Genomic DNA, 17,005 nt, shown 5'->3' with positions numbered 1-17,005 from the left:
CCATTTGGATGTCTTCTTTGGAAAAATGTCTGTTCATGTCTTCTGCCCATTTCTTGATTGGATTCTTTGTTCTTTGGGTGTTGAGTTTGATGAGTTCTTTATAGATTTTGGATACTAGCCCTTTATCTGATATGTCATTTGCAAATACCTTCTCCCATTCGGTCGGTTGTCTTTTGGTTTTGTTGACTGTTTCCTTTGCTTTGCAAAAGCTTTTTATCTTGATGAAGTCCCAATAATTCATTTTTGCCCTTGCTTCCCTTGCCTTTGGCGATGTTTCTAGAAAGAAGTTGCTTTGGCTGAGGCAACTTTAAATATATAATACCATATTGTTAACTATAGCCACCATGCTGTACATTAGATCCTCAGAATCTATTCATCTTTTACCTAGATGTTTGTTCTCTCTGACAAATAAATAAATAAAATCTTTAAAAAAAATTTAAAAAGGAACACCTAAGTGGCTCAGTTGGTTATACCTAGATGTTTGTACCCCTTGGCCAATATCTCTCTCTATTTCCCTACCCCCACTGTTCTCCTCTCTGTCTCTGTGAGTTCAACTTTTTTAGATTCCACATATAAGTGTGATCATACAATATTTGTCTTTCTCTGTCTGACTTATTTCACTTAGCATAATGTCCTCAAGGTCCATCCATGTTGTCACAAATGGCAATATTCCCTCTTTTTTAATGCCGATAGATAGATAGATAGATGATAGATAGATTGATAGATGATAGATAGATAGATACATAGATAGATAACTGATAGATAGATGTAAACATTCATGAAACATTCACTGGGTATTCTATATTCTGAGTGGTAAAGCAAACTTAACAAATTTAAAATAATAAGAATCAGTCAATGCACTTTCTTAGTCCATCATAGGATTAAACTAGAAATAAATAACAGAAAAGAAATCTGGAAAAGTCTATATTTAAAAATAAATAATACTTTTATAAATAATCCATGGATCAAAGTGGAATTCTCTAGGGAAATTTTAAGAAGTATTTAGAACTGAATGAAAATAAATAATATTAAAATGAGGGAGGCAGTTAAAGCAGAGCTTTTTTTTTTTTTTTAAAGATTTTATCTATTTATTTGACAGAGAGGGAGAGAGAGCATGAGCAGGGGAAGAGGGAGAAGCAGACTCCCCGCTGAGCAGGGAGCCTGATGTGGGGCTTGATCCCAGGACCCCAGGATCATGACCTGAGCTGAAGGCAGATGCTTAACGACTGAGCCACCCAGGTGTCCCTAAAGCAGTGTTTTGAGGAAATTTAAAATACAGACTGTATGCATTTTAAACAAATGTAAAATCAATAACCTAAGTTTCTATCCTAGAAAATTAGAGGAAGAACAAATAAAATCCAAACCTAGCTGGAAGAACAAAATAATAAACATTAAGCAAGAAAATAATTACATTGTAAACACAAAAGAAGTACAGAAAATCAATCAAATCAAAAGCTGTTTAAAAAAAAAAAGAATAATAAAACTCATAAATCTCTGTCCAAGCTAACCAAGAAAAAGGAAAGAAGACATGTTGCCAGGATTAAGGATGAGGGAGGAGACATTATCCCTCATTCTATAGACATTAAAAGGCTAATAGGGGATAGTATGAATAATTTTATGCCATAAATTTGTCAGCTTAATTGAAAACACAAATTCCTTGAAAGACACACACTGCAAAAACTCAACAAAGAAGAAATCTGTAATCTGAAAAGGTTTATATCTATTAAAGAAATTGAATTAAACCAACCATAAAAGGACACTTCCAGCCCAGATGGCTTCAGTACTGAATTCTACCAAACATACAAGGAAGCAATAGTACTAATTCTACACATTCTCTTTAAGTGAAAAAGGAACATTTCCCAACTCATTTTATGGGTCATATTACCCCAATACCAAAACCAGTAAAAATAATGCACAAAATGAACACTAAAGACCATTATTTTCATGAATGTGGGCATAAAAATCTGTAACGAACCACCAGTAAATCAAATCCAGCAATAGAAACCAATGCATCACAACCAAGTGGGGTTTTGATCGTCTTATTTCCTAACTCCTTCTTTCCAGCCTAACCCCATTAAAATGAGAACATCTACTTCTTGTTTATTAATACAAGACTTTTGTGTGTATATATTTAACTCTCTTTTCTCCATGAATGAGGACAGCACACGTGCTCAAGCATGCTCATCAAGTACGCTCATGAAGAATCACTTCCTTCCCTGAGGAGCTTTCTTTCATCCTTAGTATCTCTGGGTGCTGCTCTCCTGGCCATCATCTCAATCTGCCATGTATCATGATTTTTGTGGTGTAGTGATAGCTTTGTTTTTGTCATTTTGCTGGGCTTCTGGAGGGCAGGGCCTTTCTTTATTGTCTTGGTGGTCTCAGTAGCTCTTAACATGGCACCTTGCCCATAGTAGGACCTTAGTATATGGCTGTTGAACTGAACTGGTCCCACTCTGAACTCACTCAGCTTTTCATTTCTAACTACTGGTCTTACCGCTTCAAAATGTCTTGGTTACAATTATTTTTTTCTGATTAAAAATTTTAAACCTTGGTGGATTTTTATTTTCTCTGTATTTCCTGCTTATTCCCTCTATCTTGGTTAATCTTGTAACTCCTCTGTCTTTTTCTCAAATTTACCTGTTCCATTTCAGTCACTCATTATTTGTCACCTACCTTTTCTCCTTTCTGGGTTTCATTCCCCTTTTGAGGATGCATGTTCTCCAGAGCCAGTTTTGATCTAATCCCTCTAACCCCAAGGTTATATACTCTTCTTTCTTCACCTAAGTGCTGACACCCTCTTTTCTTGCCTGCCTGCTTGCTGACTTAAGAAAGACGCTCTGCTTTAATTATTTGTTGAATAATAATGATGAGAGTTTGAACAGTTCTTTTTTTAACATTTCTGCTGATAGAAATAACTTAGTAGATGTTTGCACATCCTTTGAAGCCTGGGCATAAATAAGTTCATCTCATATTGTGAAAAACGTTGTACTAAAATCAGAAACAAATCAAAACAAATGTAAGTTTTGGGGGTCATTGATTTCCATTAAACTTGCATGGAGCCCTATGAACTAGCTAAAAATACCGTCAGTGAATTACATGAAACAACATCTTCAGTGGTGTTACATGTGACAGGGAAAAAGGGTGAAGTTAAATACTAATTTATTTCTCCTTCTGTGCAAGCTTGTCTAAATGAAAATGTGGATAATCTTGGGAAAATTAATTGAGTAGGGCACAGGAAGTTTTTTGTATAGATTTCTCTCTTAATTACTATGGAGCCAGCCAGAGCCTTGATTAAATAGCCATCATTAGATGTACTTTGAAAAATAATATGATACTGTAGGGGGCTTACTTTGATACTGGATTTTACATGTGAGTGAAAATGTAAATTAAGGAAAGAAAAAACTAATTGATGAGAGAAACAGATGTCTAAGACTCTACAGAGATTAGGTATTCTCCTCAAGTTTGGCATTTATCCACATGACATTCCTTGAGCAAATACGTGTTGTATGCCTTATGCCAAACACAAATATTGGTGTCATGACATTCAGTCTCTTGAAAAATGGGCAGTCTAGCAGAGGAGAGACAGAGATGCACAAAATCAAATGGAAGTCCCAAAAGGTGGTACAAGAGTATCTCTGATAATGATGAGAAAATGTTATTTTTGGCCAAGAGGTATGAGAAGTCCTCATGCAGGAGGTGTGTTTGAGATCAGTTTTCAAAAGGGAGAGCATGCCTACTGGAGGGAAGCCACAAATAAGAATCAAAGGGGAAGAAATACAAGGTTTGAATGGGAAAACAGTGAGAAGTCAGTTTGGTTGGGGGTCTAAGGAAAAACGCTGGGGAAAAAAAAAAAAGCTGACAATCCAGACGTGACCAAATATGAAGTTTGCATAACACTGGGGATAATAACAATAATAACAGAATAATCATTTCCTCCCAGGGCCTTTGGAAGCATTGGGAATAATGAAGGAAAAGTCTTTGTGCAGTTCCTGGTACTGAGTATGCATGCAATAATGTTACTATGACTGGTTTTAAGAAGGCAGTAGGAGGCTGTTCCCTGTGTTTGAGCAGAGAAGTGCCACAGTCCAGATGGTTGGACGGCTAGAGCATGCACCCAATGGGATGGGGCTGGGAGAGAACAAAGCAGCTGGGAGACGAGTAGGTAACAGGTATGCTCTGTGCCTGACTTCTAGAATCCATTTCTGGACTTGGCCTCTCTCTAGAGTTGGAACTCAGGTACAGATGATAATGAGAGAGTTGGTGAGAAAACTGGCAAAGGACAGAGAAGGCAAAAGACTTCACTCTTCTTGACCTTTGATGAGAAATTCATTTTTATTTTTTTCTTAACTATCCATCCACATTTGCACATTCCATTTCAGAATCCGGAAATGTCCTGCAGTGTCAGGGTGGGGATGATGACTCAGGGCTGATGAGAATAAAAATTCATCTTGCTTACCTCCTGGAGGCATGAGGAGAACCCCGGGTTCCTGATGACTCCTTTTCTCTCTGGAAATGGCTGCCTCCACATTGTGGCCTCCTGTTTGTGCAAACTGATCAAGCCTCTTTTATGGCCCAATCATTTTCATTCCCATTTTCATGCCTGAATGCATGAATGACACTGAATTACCCACAAGATAAGCTTTTCTTTCAGGGAAGTAACAAAGTAGGGCAGATAGATCTGCCTCCTTGCAAGAATATTGATTCTATCATATTTTTTCTGCCTGGCCCATCTTTCCTGTGATCTAATTTACATGGCTCATCAAAATGTGTTTGAGCTGGATGCTAATCCAGGCCAAATGCTAATTTGATGCAAAGGAGGGTTTCTAAATTGTGCTTACTTCAGCATTTCTGTTATATTGGGATTCTCACTGGGGATGGACCAGAATCTTACAGCTTCACTAAGAGGGCTAACTGCAGACCTTGCCCAGGGTGGAGAGCCAGTGGCTCAGACATGGCTGTGCACTGTGTTGAAGCCAGATGTCCTCTTTAGATACCCGGCATGACTTAGAGAGCACACATAACCTACAATGAATGCTCATTCCTACTACAGTTACAATTACTCAAATCACGTGCTCGCTTCGGCAGCACATATACAATTATTCAAATCACAGGCAAGCCTCACTTGTTTGACTGGAAAGTTTAGGTGCAGGAGGCAGAAAGCAGATGTCTGGAGGTGTTTCTGTCGTGACGTTGCTTTTGTATGACCTGATGGCAATTCAGCAGATTTGTACCTAAAGGGATTCAGTAAAAAAAAAAAGAAAGAAAGAAAGAAAGAAAGAAAGAAAGAAAGAAAGAAAGAAAGAAAGAAAGGAATCTTGATAAGTGACAACAATTGCTTATATTTATGAAGTATTTTGTTAAACAATTTACATGAATTTCTTATCTCTATTTTAAAGGTAAGGAGACTGAATTTGGGAGGTTAGAAATTCAGTCTAGCTCTACTCACCAGCATACAAGAGAGCTAAGATTCAAACTCAAGTCTCCTCACTGATTTGCCAGAACTCTTTAAGTGTGAGGCTATACTCCCTCTAACCATTGAATAATAAAAGAAAGGACAAAGTTTGCTGTGATAGAATGCTTAATGAAGTGTCCTTTCTTTTGTAAATAAAGACTATAATATTGGTTAGTGCCTATTATGGACAGCCCATAGTGATTGGTGGCTTGATGTGGTACATGCTGTGTGATGTATGACATTTTTATTTTCTTGGTGCGTCCTAATGGTAACTTTAAAATCTAGATGTAATTACTATCATTTTACAGAGTTGAAAGCTGAGGTCTGAAGAAGTAAAGTGACTTCCTCAAGATGACCTACAGTTTGTTGCACAGCTGGACTTTGAATCCAGATCTATCTGCCTATCTTGCTCATCTCTGCACTCAGTGTTAATTTTTTTCATTAAAAAATACAAACATAATAAATAATATATTCTTTTTTAAATTTTTTTATCTTTAAAAAATTTTTTTTTATTCTTATGTTAATCCCGTAAATAATATATTCTTGATAACAATAGGGCTCTATTTATAAAAAAAAAACTACAAGTACTGAAAATGAAAGACCATTATTTCTCATGAAAACAGACATAAAAATTTTTGACAAAACATTATTAAGTCAGATACAGCAATAAACACCAATACATCACAACCAAGTGGGATTCATCCAAGCTGCAAGGCTTGTTCAACAATAGAAAAACAATCAGTGTAATTCACCATATAATACACCAAAGAAAGAGAATCATATGATCATATCAATAAATGTAGAAAAAATATTCAACAGAATTCAACATCTTTTTTTATGATCAAAATCCTCAGCAATCTAGGAACAAAATGAACTTCATTAGCCTACTAAAAATACCTATGAATAGCCAATAGCTAATACAATACTTAATGGTAAAAGACAACTTATTCTAGAACAAGGCAAAAATGTCTTTTTTTTACCACTAATTATCCAACACTGTTCTGAAAGTCCTAGCTAATGTAATAGACCCGCCCCAAAAGTCATACAAAGTAGAACAAATAAAATTGTCCTTATTTCTCTTTTTTTTTTTAATTTTTAAATTTTTTTTGAGAGAGAGAGAGAGTGAAAGAGAGAGCACAAGAGGGGGTAGGGTCAGAGGGAGAAGCAGACTCCCCACCGAGCAGGGAGCCTGATGCGGGACTCGATCCCGGGACTCCGGGATTATGACCCGAGCCGAAGGCAGCCGCCCAATGAACTGAGCCACCCAGGCGCCCAAATTGTCCTTATTTCTATGCAACACACCTGCCTATGTTAAAATTCCAAAGAATCTACAAATATCTCTTGAAATGAGTAAGTGAGTTTAGCAAGTTCATAGGACACACTGTCCACATGCATAATGGATTGCCAGCAATCAAAAAATGAAATCTAAAATAAAAAAATATATAATAAAACCTATTTGCATATAAATTTAATTAAATATGTGCAAGATCTATATTCAGAAAATTACAAAACAATAATGAAATAAATCAAAGAAGAGCTAAGCAAGTGGAGAGTATACATAGCTTGTTAATTAGAAGATTCAATACTGTTAAAATGTCAATTTCTCCAATCCCGGTAAGCTTTTTTTTTAGATATCAACAAGATGATTCTCATACTCATATGAAAAGGCAAAGCAACCACAATAGCTAGAATAATTTTTTAAAAACCCCATAATGTTGCAGGACTCATATTATACAATGTAGACTTACTATAGAGTAATCAAGACTGTGTGCTATTACTGGACAATGTGGTACTGGTAAAAATCATACACACAGAGATCAATGGAACAAAAAGGAAAAGGTAATTTGGTGGAGAAAAGATAGTGTTTTTAACAAACAGTGATAGAACAGCTGGATGTCCATATACAGAAAGTGAACTTAGACCCATGACCCAGTTTACACAAAGTAGCTCAAAATGCATCATAGATATGAAAGCATTGTAAGGAACTCAGGAAGATACACTTTGATCCCTTTTCTAAGGGGGAAGAGAATCCATGAAGTAGATGAGCTTTGTGAGTAAACAAGTGCAGCCAGAAGAGATGGCACAGTGAGGACAAAGGTAGGTAAGAAAAGAGAAGAGGAATATAGGGGATTCCATGGAAAAAATGTCTGAGGTCTGAAGGAGACATAAAAACACCTACTAAATCAAGATTGAGGGAGACATCTAACAGCAAGAGAAAAAGGTTGGGGGAGGAAAAAAAACAACGGTTTAGTTGGATTATAAGGAATAAGACTGATCATGAGATCTCCCAGAATCCTTTGGTGATTTCTATTTTAGAAGCAAAGCAAACTAACAGCTTGTGCTAATTTTCAAAGGCTATGACCTTTGGCTATTTTTATGTTTTTTACCCACTAAACAAGACACCAAAGAAGCATTAATGTACAGAATAATGAATGATTATAAACCCATTAACTCTTATTCATGGTTCATGTCTGACACAGAGCACATGCTTACTAAATATTTGCTATTGTTAGTGGAGCTCAGAGGGCAAAGCAGAATCAAGTATTAGTTTTGAATAGAAATATAAGAGGAAAGGTTATTGAAAATGACTTAAGACTAGAGCAAAATTACAGAATGTTCAACTCCACTGTTGACAAAGTATTTTAATGAGCATTTTGTAAGCCTAAAAGGACATGAAAGAAAGTTCTATATGTCTTTAATAAATTTGCCTTAAAGGAAATTAATATACCTTAAATGGAAATTTACCTTATTAGAAATACACCGTTAAAATTTCACCTTAAAGGGAAAGTAGAAAATTTACCTTAAATGAAATACATTAAAGAACACACACACATCCAATGATAAAAACACTATGTGGGAATGGATGCATATGATTTCTTTAACATAAGGACCAGAACTATGGTTGGATCCACAGATTATAGCAAAGGGAAAAAAAAAACCACCTCAAATTGCATAAACAACAGAACTCAGTCACCAAGGAATTTTTAATGAGTGGGATTCTAACGACACACAGCACTTACCTTTTGTGTAGGGCATTTGTCATCCACCTGTAGAGCTGGCCAGGTAACTTGGATCTAAGAGGCTACTAACTGGTGAACTGATTACTTGGGGACGGAAAATAATTAACTCGAACTAAAAAAGCAACACCTTGGGAGGAAACAAAGGTACTTAGGATATAAACTTTACCTAAAATTTTACTTAGCATTTGAGCCTTGAGACCCTCAGGAATAATGTGGTGGGGTACAAATGCAGAGTGTATAAATTATGATTTGACTAATTTTGGAAAATGAAGTTTTGACTTCAAGCTTTTTTTCTGCAGGTGACCTCCTATCATTTATTTGAACGGAAGGTATGACAGGTGAGAGTAGTTACAAAAAATGCATGGATTTTGTAATTTTTTATGGATACTTTGGGGAATTAGAAAGTGAAATTCATCAACAGCACTTGCTGAGTAGAGAAAAATTTCAAGTCAGCAACTTAAAAGAAAATCATTCAAATAGTTAAAGAATGCTTGTGATTTCAATGAAGAGAGGACATAAAAACTGTAAAAGAAGAACACCTTCAAAATAAGTGCAGAGGAAAAAATGTGAGTAATTTTTTCCATTATTCTGCAGAAATATGTAATAATACCTTCTGAATAAAATATTTTTAACTACTATGTTAGGAAAACATTAATTAGCAGCTAATTTTAAAGTAGATTTTACTGTGAATTCTACAGTCTAAGGTTTTGGTTTAAGAAAGGACTAAATTCAAAGAGATCGTGGTTGTCTACTGAGGATAAAATCACATATTCTAGAAAAATAAGATCAAAATCATGTACTAATTCTGTCTATTAGATGCCTATACATTAAAAAAGGACAAATTATTACAACTTTAGGAAGATGGTCAGTAAAACATTGACTAATAATAAAGTAATTTTAATTCTGCAAAAGACCTCCTGATGGGATCATTGAAGCTAGTGCATTCATTCTACAGATAGGAAATTTATATGCCAAGAGAATACTAGGCCCCAAATGCAAGGTGTGGAAGTATTAGGGCATGCACCCAAACAGTTTTCTCCTACCTATTTTTCTCACTTGGCCAATAGCTGAAGTTGCAATATCACCACTCATGCTTGAGAGAATAAGAAATATATTGCTTCCTAGAGAAGCACATGAGCTGTACGTTTGTTTTCTTTCTAGAACTGGCTTATTTATTCCAGAATCCTGAACTGATTTGGTTTGTGGTTTTTCATGGAGACTTGAGTCTATCTTATAGTTCTGTGTTTCCTTTTACACATTTTCCGTTTAAATTTGAGTGACTAAAATGGGACAATTATCCATTCAGGACGGATCCTGGTTTTGTCTGGAAGATTCAGAAATGTGTGCAAATTTCAGATTTGGAACAGCCAGAGTTCATGTTAAATTTATATTGTTGCTTCAGTATTTTCCTTTTGAGAGGCTGTAAAGTGTTTAGAAACAGGCACTGGAGTCAGAAAACTCAGGTTATAAACCCTACTTTGCTATATATACGAGTCATGTTACTATACACAAGTTCCTTAACCTCTATAAGCCTAAAATAATTTTATAAATAATCATAAAATTATAAGATAATTTTATTTTTCTTTGTGTACATTAATTTCAACACAATAATACTGACTTGTGCAGTTTTTTTTTTAAAGATTTTTCTCACCTATGATCAAAGCTGAGTCTCAGTGGTAGTCTGAATTACATAGAGCAAGATATATTTTTCTAGATTTCAAATGAAGAAAAACTTCTTAAAAGAAAGTAACTGACATGCAAAGGTCATATCTGAAGTTAGTGTCTGAATTAAGACATGTAACAAGGGATTCCCCAAAAACTACAATGAATGATCAGACTATACACATGATTTTTAAATTATTTATTTATTTATTTTTCAAGATTTTTTTTTATTTATTTGAGAGAGAGAGAGAGAGAGAGAGAGAGCATGAGCAGAGGGAGAGGGAGAAACAGGCTCACCGCTGAGCAAGGAGCTGGATGCAGGACTCAGTCCTAGGACCCCGAGATCATGACCTGAGCCAAAGGCAGACGCTTAACCTACTGAGCCTCCCAGGTGCCCTACACATGATTTTTAAAAGGCATTAAAATATGTGGCAGTTAATCGAGGTAGCCTGATGTCTGTAAGGAAGTTGAATCAAGGACTGCCAGGCAGGCCATTAAGCATAGCTGTCTTCTGCACCAAGACAACTAGAGATTCAAGGAATATTTTTAGCAAACTCCTAATAAAGGCAGACAGATTGATGGAATGGCTTTGCCTGAGAACATTCCAAGACTTTACTTAGAGACTTAAAATTATGCAAAAGCCTTTATGCTTGAGCAAAGATAAAGAACATATTTCAGGAATGTTTGATGAATAATTCAAGCCAATAGTATATTCAGCATTATATTTTATTCAAATTAAAATAGCCTCTTAACTTATTGACTAATACCATATAATCTGATTTGGAGAATCATCAGAAGTTATTTCTTAATAATTTGTCCTTAATGAATTCAAGTTCTTAAAATTCCACTATGGAAATGAATATTTCTTTAAAATTCCATCTCTATTACAGTGTTATTATTCATTGTATGGGTGACCACGTTAACTTAGTAAGAGTTGAAGAGGAAATTTAAATAGGAATTGATTGAGAAGCCAAATGTAAGGTCAGGGCTGAATCATGACCCTGAATCATGAAAGTACAGACATCATGAAGATATCTGGTCAGAACTGATCCTAAAATTGTAAAAGTATTGGGTGGAACACATTGTTAAGCAATAAGTACCATGTTTTCAGTAGCATCCAAGACTCAATTGTGGATTGATCAAAGGCCCTCTTGTTGACTAAGGCAGACATTGATCACAATTTTCTGGTAGATTTAATGAAAATCTGCTAATTTATGTTCCCCCAGTCTTCTTACCAGTCATTTTAATTGAATACTTGATTTTTATTCTCTGAGACACTGAATGAGGCATATTCAACCTAGTAAATTCCTTGAATAGGATATGATCATCCCTCTACTGAAGAAACCTTTCTAAATATGGCCTCGTTAATTCTGTATTTCAGGTGATTCATGTATTCTATCTATGCTGGACCATGGATCAAAGCAATAATGTCACTGTATTTATTCTCTTGGGACTTTCCAAAAACAAGAATATTGAAATCCTTTGTTTTGTATTATTTTTATTTTGCTACATTGCTATTTGGGTGGGAAACTTGCTCATAATGATTTCTATCATGTGCAGTCGGCTAATTGAGCAACCCATGTATTTTTTCCTTAATTACCTCTCCCTCTCCGACCTTTGCTACACATCTACTGTGACACCCGAACTAATGACTGACTTATTGGCAGAAAGGCAGACCATTTCCTACGGTAACTGCATGACACACCTCTTTACCACACATTTATTTGGAGGCGTGGAGATCTTCATCCTCACAGGGATGGCCTATGACCGCTACGTGGCCATCTGCAAGCCCCTGCACTACACCGTCATCATGAGCAGCCAGAGGTGTAACTCAATCATCACAGCTTGCTGTACTGGGGCATTTATTCACTCTGCCAGTCAGTTCCTCCTCACCATCTTCCTACCTTTCTGTGGCCCCAATGAGATAGATCACTACTTCTGTGACGTGTATCCTTTACTGAAGCTGGCCTGCACTGACACATACAGAATTGGTCTCTTGGTAGTTGTTAATTCAGGCCTGATTGCTCTGGTGACTTTTGTGATTTTGATGGTGTCCTATTTCCTGATATTATACACCATCAGGGCTTACCCTGCAGAGAGCTGCACCAAAGCTCTTTCCACTTGCAGTTCCCACATCACAGTTGTGGTTCTGTTCTTTGTGCCTGTTCTCTTCATTTACATTCGGCCAGCCACAACTTTCCCAGAAGACAAAATGTTTGCTCTTTTCTACACCATCATTGCCCCCATGTTCAACCCTCTGATCTATACACTGAGAAACATGGCGATGAAGAATGCCATGAGGAAAATGTGGTGTCATCATTTGTTTTTGGAAGGGAAGTAACTTGTATTAAAAGCATTCTAGAATTTCACTTTAGGGTTCTATCCTGAGCCCTAGAATTAATAATAAATGATATACAAAGAGTGTATAGTGATTGCAAAAGCCAACCACAGGTTGGAGCTTAGAATCTTTAGCATTACCTCAGACCCCTCCTGACTGGATGATTTTATTATTTTTTAAAAAATGTTTTCTTTTTTATTGAAGTATTATTGACATACAATATCCTGTTCATTTCAGGTGTACATCACAATGATTCAATATTTTGATACATTTTGAAATGATCCCAACAAGTTTAATTACCATCTGTCACCATACAAAGTTATTACAATATTTTTGATGATTGGACAATTTTCATTTATTTTTTCAGTTCATTCTTCCTCTATTCTCCTCACATTACAGTCCTAAGTCCTCCTTAATTTGATACTTTATTTTGAACATATAAGGAAATCTTTTCCCGCTTCCTCTTGACTTCTACTATCACTAGAGTGTGCACTCCTATTGACAGAAACAATAAGAAACCATCTGGTAGATAAGAAATATAGGTAGATTTTGCTCCCAGCATCTCAGAGGAGATCATATAAAGGTAGGTTTTTGAGCTGAGGGTAATAGGCACATGAGCTATTCAACATTGATAAACACTCTTCTGTATGATATTTGAACCTAGTCTCACTCTCTCCCTTCCAGAAAGGAAACATAACATCCTCAACATTCTGAACAAAGTTAATTTTAATGTTAGCTTCTCTTCTAGTTCAGGTTATCATCTTTCCTTATAAATCTGTAACATTAAGAACAGACTGCAAAATTACTCAATACATTGCTACAAGTGTCCTTGTTTCTATAATTGGCCATGAGATTTTAGTTAACATTTATACCTTTCTTTCTTGCACTGCCTACTCACTCTTCCCTTTGATTTCAGGTTAACCTTTATTATTGGGGTTCATTATCTACTAATGTGAACCAAAGCTTCATTCTTGAAATTCTGAATCTTTAATGGTCCTGCCATTTTTCTTGTTTGTTTTTTTTAATTAAATTTTACAATTAGTTATAGAAATTTTAAGAGATGGCCTGGGTTCCAGATATTGGTCATCCATGCCCCATTGTGTCAAACAAACAGATCTGATCTCATCATCAATATCAATTGCTCCAGCCCCTTTTTGTCTTTTGGTTCAGTAGAGGCATGAGGAGTCCAAAAGATGTCCAGATGACAGCTTCAATTTCCAGTTCAATAAAATAATTGTGTTCCCTCATGAAAGCATAACATTTGTAACTAAAACCTATAAGCCAGCTGAGCTGAAAAATGCTGGCACAGGAAGCAAAAATTCTATAAAGGATTTTAGTATAATAAATATACTTGCATATACATCCTTCGATTCCATAGGATTCTATAACTGTTTGTCATGGGTATGAGAGAATTATAATCATCTGTTGGTCAACACATCCTTGAAGATATAACTTGAGCTTTTCAGGGTGCTGTTTCTCAATTGGCACTTTATTCAGTAAGCCATTTCTTCATTGTATCTAATCAGTTACTTAAGAGAAATGGGGTAGAAATAAGTTCGCTAGGGCTACCATAACAAAATACTATAGACAGGGTGACTTAAACAATAAAAATATATTTTCTGTCACTTCTGTAGTCTGACAGTCCAAGGTCAAAGTACTTGTAGGTTTAGTTTCTTCAAAGGTCTGTCTCCTTGGCTTAATAGATGGCTGCCTTCTCTGTGTGTCCTTACATGGTCTTCTCTCTGTGCACACACATTCCTGGTATTTTTTCTGTGTGTCCAAATTTTCTCTTATGAGGATGCCTGTCACATTGGATGAGGGCCCACCTTAAAGGCCTCATTTTAACTCAGTTTCCTCTTTAAAGGCCCTATCTCTAAATAGTCACCTTCTGAATTACTTGGATTTAGGTATTCAATATATGAATTTTCAGGAAGTCAATTCAGTCTATAACAGAGTATGTGGTAAGATCAATGAATTCCTATGTGTATGTCCACTACCATACTTCTTTTACTCTGAAATACATTACTTGATCAGAATCAATCCTAAGTGAAATAACATGATGGTGAATAAGACATTCCATAAGTCAATGCATTGTGCAGCTGGTACAAATATTATAAGCAGGAAAGACAAATCTATATCTGGAATAAATGTCTATTTCTGTGAAGACGAATTCTGTTTCCTACATGATAGAAAGTTTTCAGTGTAATCAACTTGCCACCACAGGACTGAGTAGTCACCCTGAGGAGTGTACATGTTGGGCATTCAATGTTGGTGTGACAGAAAGTAGCTTCCAAACATGGCCACAGCAATATTTCCTAACTAATCCATATGGAGATACCATATGTAGAGGCTAGATATAGAATTTTATGGCCAACAGTTCATCTGATGTCTGGGCCCACAACCAGTGGCAACTGACAGACATGTAAGTCAAGGTGACCCCAGATGATTTCAGCTGCTAGCTAGTGAACACTCCCAGTCTTTGAGTTTTCTCAGCTGAGACCTCAAACATCATGGAGCATAGACATTCTCACTATGTCTAAATTCCTGATCCACAGAGTCCAAGTGCATAATAAATTGGTTGTTTTACGCACTAAATTTGAGGTTATCTTACACAATCATAATAACTACAAACATTCGGTACTCAGTAGTCACAGAAGCCAGATGAACCTCCATGAGGTGAATATCATATTGTTCAGCCCTAGCAATAGCCTTCATAAGGATGCTTCCTAAACCACCTTGACCACTTTATTTTTTTAAATATTTTTAAGAATTACTTATTTATTCATTTATTTTAGAGAGAGCAGAGGGAGGGGCAGAGTGAAAGGGAGAGAGAGTCTCAAGCAGACCCCATGCTGAGAGTGGAGCCCAATGCCAGGCTTGACCTCACAACCCTGAGATCATGACCTGAGCTGAAACTAAGAGTCAGATGCTTAACTGACTGAGCCACCCAGGCGCCCCACTCATGGCTGCTTTAGACCTAGACCAATGAGTTAGAACGTGGGTAGCTGGGAAAAGAGGATGGTTGAGATCCACAAAACATGTCATCTTGTCTACCACCATTGAGAATTTCCTCTGCAATGTACACCATGTAGTGAGCATTTGTATGACTTACATTTTGTCCATGAGTTCTACCCATATAGTCACACCTTCTACCCATACTTTCTAAATCCCTAAATACAAGTGAAACCTTTAGCAATTGCCATGAATTGGACTAGATCTATGCCTCTAGTTATCTCTTGGTCTGTACAAAGTAGACAACCAAATGCACTGGTTAAGAATTTGTTAACTAATAAGATTTTCCTTAACCCCTATCTTTTTTAGGACTTTGTATTTGGGGCTTTAATGTTACAATATTCCATTTCAGTTGGTGCCAAATAGAACTAAATATAAACAGATACAATCATATATTTCCTCTTCGGCCAACTCCCCATAAAGCTACAGGTGTTGACTGAGAGAAAGGAGATGATTTCGCAGGACTTTTATCAAAATTTCTTGAGCCCATCAGACTTTAAGAAAATAAGCATCATTTTGCAAGGAAATAACTCAGGTGAAGTTATTATATCATCCCCAGGCCATGAGAATCTGTTCTCTTCTAGAAAGACGGAGGAAGTGGATTCTGTTTGTGGAGGGATTTCAGGGCATTTGGGTGCTCAAAATTCTCAGATTCAACCCCAAACATCACTGTCTTAGATTTCAGTTTCATATTTTTTTCTTTTTAGGGTTCTGTTATTGACATAAGAGACCATAGAGGCTGTGTTTTCTGTTCCCTTTATAGTCCTGTCATGCCTATGATCAAACCCATGGCTTCATTTTCATCAGGGTCTGTGTTTTGGCTTCTGGAGACCAAACTGCAACAGAAGACCTCTCATCCTGATGTTATACCTGAAGTTGGTAGGCCAACTACCCTATCCTTTATGTTAGGCTTCCAATGCCAACATCATAAGGCAGGCCACTTCACAATCCTTATAATTTTCTATTGCCCACATACCATTCAAGCTCCACATTCATCGTAAGTCCCAACACGTCAATGTTGTTTGTGGAAAATCAGTATATTATTTTGTATGGAAAATAAGAAAAATGTTCTTTCAAATATAAGGTCAAAATTTTTATAGCAGAAGCATTATAAGAGTTTTCTCTTAAATTACTTACATGTTTTTCCACTTAACAAAATTTTTTTTTTTCTACAGAAAGGAATAACTAGTTCTATGGTTTTCAGTGTTATTTAGACTATGGTTGCCCTGATAACAGCCAAATTCCTCACTTCTCTCCTAAATGAGTCAGTATACTCTCCTTATCCAGTCCTGATCATAACATACGCATCATTTTCAGACATGCTGTTTGCCTCAAGTCTTTGTTCATATTGTTCACCCAGATCAGAAAGTCCCTCAGTTATGCCTTTCATAATCTACAGTTGACCCATGAACAATGTGGGGATTAGGGGCTTGTATAACTTTTGATTCCTGCCCCCGAACTTAACTACTAATAGCCTACTGTTGACTGGAAATCGTACTGATAACGTGAACAGTCGATTAA

General features: G+C 36.3%; 1 protein-coding gene and 1 pseudogene across 1 annotated transcript; one reads left to right on the top strand and one right to left on the bottom strand.

The window, feature by feature from the left end:
- LOC115936984 (olfactory receptor 4C11-like) overlaps positions 1-2,715 on the bottom strand; it is a 4,525-nt pseudogene extending 1,810 nt beyond the window's left edge.
- Positions 2,716-11,545: 8,830 nt separating this feature from the next.
- Positions 11,546-12,557, top strand: LOC102728879 (olfactory receptor 4P4-like). Its single transcript, XM_006728603.2, has one exon. It carries the CDS (start codon positions 11,546-11,548, stop codon positions 12,473-12,475), a length of 930 nt encoding a protein of 309 aa, XP_006728666.1. The 3' UTR covers positions 12,476-12,557.
- The last annotated feature ends 4,448 nt before the right edge of the window (positions 12,558-17,005 follow it).

This window comes from Leptonychotes weddellii, chromosome 11 (assembly GCF_054177405.1).
Source record: "Leptonychotes weddellii isolate Sample4059 chromosome 11, ASM5417740v2, whole genome shotgun sequence".
Taxonomy (NCBI): Eukaryota; Metazoa; Chordata; class Mammalia; order Carnivora; family Phocidae; genus Leptonychotes; species Leptonychotes weddellii.
The sequence above is the reverse complement of the archived record's forward strand: the minus strand, read 5'-3'. Positions and strand labels throughout refer to the sequence as shown.

What these genes read in the sequence shown, in the direction of transcription:
- LOC102728879 (XM_006728603.2), top strand. Translation starts at nt 11,546, where the DNA reads ATGGATCAAAGCAATAATGTCACTGTATTTATTCTCTTGGGACTTTCC.